This window comes from Ovis canadensis, chromosome X (genome assembly GCF_042477335.2).
Source record: "Ovis canadensis isolate MfBH-ARS-UI-01 breed Bighorn chromosome X, ARS-UI_OviCan_v2, whole genome shotgun sequence".
Taxonomy (NCBI): domain Eukaryota; kingdom Metazoa; phylum Chordata; class Mammalia; order Artiodactyla; family Bovidae; genus Ovis; species Ovis canadensis.
Genome location: NC_091727.1, coordinates 67058140 through 67069240, shown reverse-complemented (window position 1 = coordinate 67069240; position 11101 = coordinate 67058140). Strand labels below are relative to the sequence as shown.

Below are 11101 nucleotides of genomic sequence, written 5' to 3'. Positions count from 1 at the left end.
TTGGTCATCTGATGCGATTAGCTGACTCATTGGAAAAGACCCTGATGCTGGGAAAGATTGAGTGCGTGAGGAGAAGGGCCTGACAGAAGATGAGATGGTTGGATGGCATCACCAACTCAGTGGACATGAGTTTGAGCAAACTCTGGGAGATAGTAAAGGACAGGGAAACCTGGCATGCTGCAGTTTATGGATACCAAGAAGTCAGATACAACTTAGTGTCTGAACAATCCAGCAGAGTATTGGAAGTTCTAGGCAGAATCAGGTAAGAAAAAAATAATAAGACATCCAAATTTTAAATGAAAAAGTGAAATTATCTCTGTTTATAGATGTCATATAGAAAAGCCTAAAGATTAAAACAAATATGTTAGAGAAAATAAACTAATTCAGTAACATGAAGGGAAAAAAAAATCAACTTGCAAAAATTAGTTGTATTTCTATATGCTAACAATGAATATGCTGAAAAGGAAATTAAGAAAACCATTCAATTTATAGAGCCATGAATAAAATGAAGTACTTAGGAGTAATTAAACCAAAGAGATAGAATACTCGTACACCGAAAACTACAAAACAGTGCTGAAAGAAATTAAAGAAGACATACGTACATAGAGAAACATTCTATGCTCATGAATTGGAAGACTTAATATTTTTAAAATGATAATATTACCCAAGGAGATCTACAGAATCAATGCAACCCCTATCAAATTCCCAAAGATTTTTTTTTTTTTGAAAAATAGTAAGCTCCAATACTTTGGCTACCTGATGAGAAGAGCCAAACCATTGGAAAAGACCCTGATTCTGGGGAAGATTGAAAGCAAAAGGAAAAGGGGCAACAGAGAATGAAATAGATAGATAGCATCACCAACTCGATGGACATGAATATGAACAAACTCTGGAAGATGGTGGAGGATAGAGAAGCCTGGAGTGCTGCAGTCTGTGGGGTCACAAGGAGTCCACACAACTTAGCAACTGAGCAACAACACAAAATTCATCCTGAAATTGCTTATGAAATCTCAGTTGATTCCCAGTATCTAAAACAATACTTAAAAATGAAGAACAAAGTTGGGGGACTTATACTTTCTAATTTTAAAATTTACAACAAAGCTACAGTAATCAAAACAGTGTGAAACTGGCATAAAGACAGACATATAGACAAATGAAATAGAACAGACAGCTCAGAAATAAATTCTCATATTTATTTTCAATTGATTTTCAACAAGTGTGCCAAGACTATTAAATGGAGAAAAGATTGATTTTCTTTCAATGGATAGTGCTGATAAAACTGGATATTTGCATACAAGGGAACAAAGTCAGACACTTACCTTATACCATATACAAATATTAATGCAAAATGGATCAAAGAAAAAGACATATGTTTTATATGTAAAACACTTAGAAGGAAAACTAAGTGACATAGAAGACATAGAAGGAAAACTTCATGACATTGGTTTGGCAATGGTTTCTTGGATATGATGCCAAAAGTATGGGCAACAAAAGCAGCATAAATAATGCAGACTTCATCAGAATTAATAATGTTTTTGCATCAAAGGGCACCATCAAGAGAGTGAAAAGATAACCCCCAGAATGAGAGAAAATAATTTGCAAATCATGTATTTGATAATGGCTTAATACCCAGAATACACAAAAATTATACATCTCAACAACAACAAAAATCAAACCAATTCAAAATGGACAAACAGCTTGAAAAGACATTTTCTCTAAATAAGGCATGTGGGCATGCATGCTAAGTCACTTCAGTTGTGTCCAACTCTTTGCAACCCTATGGGTTGTAGCTGGCCAGGCTCCTTTGTCCATGGGATTCTCCAGCCAAGAGTACTGGAGTGGGTTGCTGTTTCCTCCTTTATAGGATCTTCCTGACCCAGGGATCAAATCCATGTCTCTTGCATTGCATGCAGATTCTTTACCACTGAGTCATTGGGGAAGCCCCAAATAATGTACACAAATGAGTAATAAGTACTTGGAAAGATACTCAACAGAACTAGTTGTTTGGGAAAGTAAATTCAAAACCAGAAAGAAATACAACTTCATACTCATTATGATGTCTTTAAAAAAATGAAAAAAAAATGCTTTAGTGAGAATTGGGAGAAATTGCAACCTTTATGCATTGCTACTGGGAATGTAAAATTTTACAGCCATGGAAAATAGTTTGATCTTTCCTCAAAAATGGGCACATAGAATTACCACGTGATCTAGTAATTCTATTAACACCATGTATTTTCTCAAAGAATTGAAAGCAGAGACTCAAAAGAATACTTGCACATCAAACTTCATAGCAGCATTATTCACAATAGTTCACATTGGAATCAATCCAAATGTCCATCAACATTTTAAGATACATGTGTGAATCGCTCAGTCGTGTCCGACTTTTTGTGACCCCATGGACTATAAAGTCCATGAAATTCTCCAGGCCAGAATACTGGAATGGGTAGTCTTTCCCTTCTCCAGGGGATCTTCGCAACCCAGGTCTCCTGTATTGCAGGCAGGTTCTTTAACAGCTGAGCCACAAGGGAAGCCCAAGAATACTGGAGTGGGTAGCCTACCCCTTCTCCAGTGGATCTTCCTGACCCAGAAATTGAACCGGGGTCTCCTGCATTACAGATGGATTCTTTACCAACTGAGCTATCAGGGAAGGCCTGTATTTGCTCCATTTATTTGTCTTCTCTAATTACTGTCTGCAGTGTTTTGTAATTTTCAGTGAATAAATCTTGTCCTTCTTATGTTAAACCTAACTCTATATATTCTTTTATGATTGAGAATTTTTATTGTGGTAAAATATACATAAAATAAAATTTACCATTTTAACCATGTATTAAGTGTTCAATTCAGTTGCATTAGGTACATTCACAATGTTGTACATTTATCATCAGTACTCAGTTCCACAACTTTATCATCCCAAACTGAAACTCTGTACCCCTTAAACTATAACTCTCTGTTCCTTATTCCCCCAGCCTCTGATAATATCTATTATACTTTGTCTCCTTGAATTTGCCTATTTTATGTCACCTTGTATAAGTGGAATCATACAGTATTTGTCCTTTTGCATGTGGCTTATATCACTTAGCATAATATTTTCAAGGTTCATCCATATTGTTGTATCAGAACTTCATTCCTTTTAAAGTGTATATATATATATATATATATATATATATATAAACTTCCTAGCCTTAAGATATATATAAAACATATAAGGAATGTTGCAACTACAGAACCAGGAAAAGAAAATCTTAAGTGTAGGACTTTTAACTATGGATCTATCCAGATTGATACACGAACCTGAGAATTGAATTTTGTAAATAATGTAATCATATACAGTACAGAGTGATAAAATAAGTAAAAAAGAATTTTATCTACATACTGAAAGAATCTGTAAAGAAATACAACAATATGTAAACAGTGTTTATCTCTGTGGTAGTAGCATGATAAAAATCAGAGTTCAAATATGGAAAAGAAAAGACAGTTAATTTTTTAAAAATTGTTTACTTAACAGATTATCAGCATTGGCAATATGGACAAAGTAAACTTCACCCATGAGCCTACCCAAAGGAAAAATTTAATGGCTGCATGGTGTTCCATCCTATAAATACTCTATCATATATCTAACCATGTCTTTAATACTGAGATTTAGATTATTTTAAATAACAGCTGTCAAGCAAATGTTAAGATTTTTACAATATAGATCACTTTACAATTGAACATTTCTTTTAAACAGTCCCAATGGCTTTAAAGCCAGAATCAAGAGAGAGGGAGGGGCAAGTCCTATCAGTATTAGGACTGGGTTATTGGCTATAAGCTAGAGAAGGAAATGGCAACCCACTCCAGTATTCTTGCTGGAAAATCCCATGGACGAAGGAACCTGGTTAGGCTACAGTCCATGGGGTTGCAAAGAGTCGGACATGACTGAGCGACTTCATTCACCCATTGACTATAAGACAGACAGTTGGTTTTATATAGTGGGATAAATATACAGAGGTTTTATATAGTGGGATACTCATATAGTGGGATACAGCATTTTGGCTCTTCATCGCAAGTTCTCTTTAACCCAACCTCCTCCTAACCATCTAAACTTCTCCTTCCTGTCCCCACCCACTACCCCAGGAAATGTTAAGGGAGATTTTCCAATCTAAAATTACTGGTCACTTATCATATAGCTTGTGGAAAATACAGAAAAACAGAATACAGAATATTTAAATCACTGGCAGTTACACCACCCTGAGACCAGCATTTGCTAATTTTTTTAGTGTTTTCCCTTCTAACCTCTCTGTAAGTTCTTCTCCCTCTCTCACCTCTTTCCTTCCCAAAGCCCAGGGCTAAAATCAAAGGGACAGATTTAGGATGGGTGAATGCTTTATCTGACATTTTAGTTGCTATTTTCTCTTTTGAAATTATAAAAATATAACACCAGTTGAAAACGGAAAGAATAAGCTAGTAAAACCTGGTTTCTAGAAAACCCGGGTGGTGCTGTGGGACTAGCGGGAGGGGGATGAAGCAGCCATATTAGAGAACCTGGGAAGGTGAGACGAGTTGGAAACTTGATAGATCTAATAATTTATTGGCTCATGGTTTGTCGATCACTGCAGCCCAGCAAATGAAATTAGAGTAGAGTTGTGGGAAAGGGAGGGAGTGACGCAGCAAGCTATTTCCACCAAAAAAATCTAGGCAAGAGACAGCTGCATAATCATAGCGGCACCGGTTTTTTCTTGTAGCAGCTGATGCTTGCGGAGATCAGCTCACTGCGGCTCTCTGCAGTCTCTGGCCTGCTCCTGCAGGTCACTGCGGCCATCGCTGCTCTCTGTACCCCAGCCAGGACACCGCTGCCTCTGGTTCTCACAGCCTCCGCACCGCCTTCATCCCGGCAGCAGCCTCAACCGTAGCTCTAGGCTCCCTCAACACAGTCAGACCACTACCTTTCATTTCACCTCTGTCCCAGTCAGCGCCGCGTCTGATATTCCGATGAGTCTTTCCTTGTGGAGGTCAGATCTCCTGAACTTGACGGTAGCCAATTAGGCGTGTGAGGTCCTTGGAAAAATGGCCGAGTCAGCCGACCACAAGGAACTGTTCAGTCAAGAAGAGTCTGGTGATAAGGTAATGATGGAGGGGTCCGGGGAGCAGCCGGAGAGCAGTGAAGATGCCTCGGCTGGGCCTGGAGATGATGGGGACCGCGGTGAAGAAGCTGCCGTGGGTCCTGGGGAAGAAGGGGGAAAAGGTGAAGAGGATGCTGCTGGGTCCGGGGAAGGCGGGGAAAAAGGTGAAGAAACTGATGAGGATTCAGACCCAGACCATCCAAAAGGACTTATCGGTTATCTTTTAGATACAGACTTTGTTGAAAGTCTACTTGTGAAAGTTAAATACCGTGTGTTAGCCCTCGAAAAGCTTCAAACTAGAGTGGCCAATCTAGAGTCCAAATTCCTGAGGGAATTTCATGGTATTGAAAGAAAGTTTGCTGAAATGTATCAGCCTTTATTGGAAAAAAGACGTCAGATAATCAATGCAATCTATGAGCCTACAAAAGAGGAATGTGAATATAAATCAGATTCTGAGGACTGTGATGATGAGATGTATGATGAGGAAGAGATGTGTGGTAATGAGGAGGATCTGCTACATGACTACATGGATGAGGATGACGATTGTGAAGATTATGATGATTATGCTGTTGAAGAGGAGGAGGAGGATGGCAATGATGATGACAATGACGACAACACCAAGGCAGCTGGAGATGAGAATAAAGAAGAGGATCCTAAAGGAATTCCTGATTTTTGGCTGACTGTCTTAAAAAACGTTGACACACTGACTCCTTTGATTAAAACTATGATGAGCCTATTCTGAAGCTCCCGACAGATATTAAAGTGAAGCTTTCAGATCCTGGTGAACCTCTCAGTTTCACACTAGAGTTTCACTTCAAACCAAATGAATATTTCAAAAATGAGCTGTTGACAAAGACCTATATGCTGAAGTCAAGGCTAGCATATTATGATCCCCATCCCTATAGGGGAACCGCGATTGTATTGCATAGGCTATAAAATAGATTGGAATGAAGGAAAGAATGTCACTTTGAAAACAGTCAAGAAAAAGCAGAAGCACCGCGTCTAGGGAACAATCCAGATTGTGACTGAAGATTTTCCTAAGGATTCATTCTTCAATTTCTTTACTCCTCAAGGAATCAACTCAAATGGAAAGGATGGAAAGGATGATTTTCTACCTGGGCACAATTTATGTACTTACATAATCCCAAGATCAGTATTATTTTTCTCAGATGATGCGCTTTAATCTCAGCAAGAAGGGGTAGTTAGGGAAGTTAATGATGAAATTTATGACAAAATTATTTGTGATAATCGGATGGTTGCAATTGAGGAAGTTAAAGCTTGTTGCAAAAATCCTGAAGCAATAGTAGAAAACATTGATTGCTAAAGCAGAGTGTACATGGCCCTGAAATTAATTGTCCTAGATCTAGTTACTCAAAATATAATAATTAATTACAGTCTTGTATTGTTAATTTTTCTTGTAGTGTAAGTTAAAAATATATGTCTCAGAAATATGAGAAGTTCAAATACTAGCTCATTTGACCTTGCATTTTAGCATAGAATACTTTCAAGAAATGTGGACTGTGGTAAATGATTTAAGATATATTAATATAGTATTGTGTAGTTTAATCCTTCTGAAGTCCTTTTGTCATGTAAGTATTAATCTGTAGCTATGAACATTATCAGAACTACTAAATGAGATCAATATTTATTCTAAAAGAAAATTCTGGAGAACCAACTCAAGGTTCTTTTGCTGTTTTTTGTATTTGTGTTTTCTTTAGCTACTGTGTTTAATTTTGCTGTGCCTGCTTCATTTTGCAATAAAAATGCAATAGAACTTAAAACTTAAATCCTTAAGAAAACACCTGCATATGGTTAACAATTTCAGGCAAAATCACATTTCACATTTGTTAATAACAGCTTGTTCATAGGCTATTGTATTTTATGTGACCATGATAAATAATGAAACTTAGTTGTATTAAATTTATTTGTCAGTGAAGTGTTAATCAAAGTATATTCCAAAGATTGCCATGTATTGTTCTGTGTAATTGTGTAAACTGTAATTAGAATGTATAATTCTCTTTTCCTACAGTACTTTTAATCATTCATTGAAAGTGATCACTTTATCATTTTGAAAAAATTTTTAATGTTCCTTCACCACAAAATGAATAGAAATTTCATTGTTTCATGTTATAAAACTGACCTTTTTTAATTGTAAAAGTAATATGTTTATTGCAGGACCAAAATCCATATACCCAATCCTCAAAGATAAACATTGTGTATGTTTTGATTTATTGCCTACTGTTCTTTTTCTGTGTGTTTATATATTCATGCAAATTTGCTAAAAATATCCTTAGATGTGCAAAGAAAGTGTATCTTTTTATGGTTTATAATTGATTTAATCTTAATCAGGAGTCCATCTCCACCTCCCAAGACTGTAGGAAAACAAAAATCTCAGTTTTAATGTATCTAGGTTAGAGAATCTGCCTGCTAATGCAGGACAAACGGGTTTGATCCCTGGGTCAGGAAAATCCCCTGGAGAAGGAAATGGCAATCCACTGCTGTATTCATTCTTGCCTGAAGAATCCCATGGATGGAGGAGCCTGGCTGGCTACCATCCATGGGATTGCAAAGGAGTCAGATATGACTTAGAGACTAAACATCAGCAACAGTAAATTCATTGCCATTTAATAATTTAAATACTCTAAAAATAACAGGCTCATGTGTGTTAGTCTATATTTCAGAATACTCTTCCACATCATTACCTGAATGTAAAGGGGGTAAAGGGACTTATATTGCTTTATGACATTGGTTGGGAGTGCACTGATTGAGAACCATGGGATGTGGTTGGTCAGAGAGCTGACTTTGTCCCAGAGCTAATTTTGCCTGCCTCAAGTGTGGAAACACAGAAGTTTGGCTGCCCCCCTTAGTATACTCAGTGAAGGCCACATCTATCTCTCTGGGATAACAGCGAACTTCTTAACCCCTTCCATGCCATATTAGAGCTGGGAGTGGCTTGGAAGTGCTAACTGTATCTTGTTATTGTTGCCTATCCACTCTTCCATCCCAAGTGATTGTGGTGTGATCCCACAAAATTATAAAATTAAAGTGGAACTAAAGCTCCTCTGCTTGTGACTTTTTTCTTCCACTATTGAACATTCCTCCTTCGGATTTTGGCTCAAAGAGGTAAGTTTTGAACACGACTTGCTTTTCTTACCACCGTCTCTTTTCTACAATCAACTGAGGAGGAAGGTATGGGTTTTTTTCTCCTTTTCTGTCTGACCAGGACCCTCCTCTAATATAATAGAGATAAGAGAACTGCACCCCAGAATGAACAGGGCTTTCTTGCTCATCATTTTGAAACACCACTATGTATCAGCAGGCAGGCTTCCTTTTCCCTGGGCTTGGCTGACGATCCTAGTGACAAAATTAAAATGTGCTCCCTGCACTCCACTCCTTCCTTCACAGGAGAGTGGTGACATCTGCCAAATATACTTCTTGCATTTAAAATGGTTTCCTAACTAGTACTTCTACTCCCCTCTGCTCAGAGAAAAATATAATATCTTTCTCCTAGGGACAATGGTAAACACTCACCTGATTTTCTCTGGGGTTGCGATAGTTGACAAGATATTGGGAAATCGACAACTATGATAGGGGAACCTCAAATCAGGAAATGCTTCCAATGTATACTTGATAAATGTAGACTTTTTCACGCTTTTCATCACCAATAATTATGACCTTTGTTAAATTTCTGACTCCCTCAAAACCCCTCCCACATATGAAAATTGGTCCCCTTTCAAGAGTGGTTGCTGTTACTGTGTAATAAAAGTAAGGAAAATGGGTGTATCTTTCTTGCTGTTTCATGGAGGAATATCAGACATTTTGAAGTCCCTCCTTGGCAGTCTACTCCAGTATTCTTGCCTGGAGAATTCCATGGACAAGGGGAGCCCCACAGGCTACAGTCCATGGGGTCACAAAGGGTTGGACACAACTGAGTGACTATCAATCCTGTCCTTTTCTCTTATCTCTATGAAACAGAGTAGTGAATCTGCTTCTGGGCTTTCTATAAGGGCAGGCCTGCCCCCTTTGCTGTATCTCTTGTCAGTGACCTTCAGCTTAAGACCACCAGGGACATACCCATAGTTGAACAAGTTGGGTTTACTCATTGCTGTGAGAGAGAACCATTGTATGTTATCAGTAAGTGGGTGTTAAAAAAAAAACATACTTCAGGATTTGAGCTTTGGTTGCATGATTTGGTGGATGGTCTAAGGAAGTGGGGATATTGGTAGTTCAATAAATCTTACCTATAAGGAAGAGAAACTAGAAAAAGGATAAGGCAGTAATTGATTAAAAGGTTTAGCTATTCATTAAAGCTATCATGGCAGGGATGGTTGGTGGATGGCAAAGTGACTTTATTTTTGTCTGTACTTCGAAAAAATTAAGAGGTTTTGCTTTGAATCACTTTATTGTGGTCCCAGAGTAACCTTGTCTGAGGTTGATATTCTATAATATGGTTTATGTGCACTAGAATAAGATGGCCTAGCTCTGAGTATCAGGCCAACTTCCTGATGTCAGGGACTGCTTTTTACATTTCTTTCTTTTTTGCCTCTTCTCAAGGATGCAATTTGATACTATAATCATTCCCATAGCTTGCGATGGGATGGAGGTTCGTTTGAGTTGGGTTTAGACTAGTGTAGAGGCCCTTTGGGGCTTCCTAGGTGGCACAGTGGTAAAGAATCCACCTGCCAATGCAGGTGATGTGGGTTTAATCCCTAGGTAGGGAAGATCCTCTGGAGAAGGAAGTGGCAACCCACTTTAGTATTCTTGTCTCGGAAATCTCATGGACAGAGGAGCCTGGCAGGCTACAGTCCATAGGGTTGCAAAGAGTTGGACACGGATGAGTCACTGAGCACTCACAGAGGCCCTTTAGGCCTTGAGGATAGGCCATCAACTTTAGTCCACATGCCAGAGAGACCTGTATCAGGATTTAGGGCTTGTGTGACTAAAAATAGGAATTTATCTCAATTTTTTAAAATAATCATTCTTTAAAACTATATTATTTATATTGTCCTGGAGGGATTGTTGAGCTGGCTGTTGGGCATTGTTAGAAGCTTGGCATTCTGAAGGAAAATACTGAAGTATATAAATACAACAAAATTCCATTTGGGGGTGCATAATTTATAAATTATGATATTTAGTATTATATAGCATATGGCAGAGTGATTAGTCTTTGAAGCCAGGCTGCTTAGATTCAAATTAGCTGAGTGACCTTGTGCAAGTTACTTATGTATCTCAGTTTTCATACCTGTAAAAATATGGTGATAATTGTACAATTATCTCATAGATTATTATGAAGATTTAATTGATTTATGCAAAGTTCTTGAAATATATATGGCAAATAAAAAGTGCTATCTAGGCATATCTATCTTTAATATTTTTATTATTAAGTTTATATCTAGAACACTCAAAATTGTTTGGTAAACAATAAGGATACAGTAAATTCTTATTACATTATTAATAATTGTCCCCTAAATTGTTTCTAATTTACAAAAAGTGGAAGCATATACTTTGTATTTAAATGACAGAATCTTCAAGATTTCTGCAAGTAATAAGAAGGGCTAGTTTACTAGTAGTACTTATGTTATTAGCAAGTCTGATTAATGAAAAGGAAAATAAAGTGACCAACTCTGCCGTTCCTCACTGCTAAGTGCATTGATTTAGCCTTGTAGCTTTGTACACTAGGTGCAACACTGATCACAGGCCATTTTGTTAACTGGTTAACAAATGAATCATTAAATTAAAATATTTGGAAACCAGGCAGAAAGAGAATACAGAAAATGAAAATCCTATGAAATTGTGTATCATCCATAGATATATAACTGATTTGGTTTTTCAGTTACCACACAGCAGTGTACAACATATGGCTGACTATTGGAAAGCAGATAACCTTCACATGGAACACTTTAACATGTGTGAATATGTCTCCACTCCTAGCTTCTTTCAAAACCGCTTATGGCACCCGACCCCTATATGCCTCGGATAGAACTGCCTTTCTTCTTACAGGC

At 37.6% G+C, this 11101-nt stretch overlaps 1 protein-coding gene across 1 annotated transcript; it reads left to right on the top strand.

Moving 5' to 3' along the window:
- Window positions 1–5043: 5043 nt before the first annotated feature.
- Window positions 5044–6423, top strand: NAP1L2 (nucleosome assembly protein 1 like 2). Its single transcript, XM_070291191.1, is given in 3 exon segments — window positions 5044–5818; window positions 5821–6016; window positions 6018–6423. Coding segments are annotated over 3 exon segments (1377 nt in total).
- The last annotated feature ends 4678 nt before the right edge of the window (window positions 6424–11101 follow it).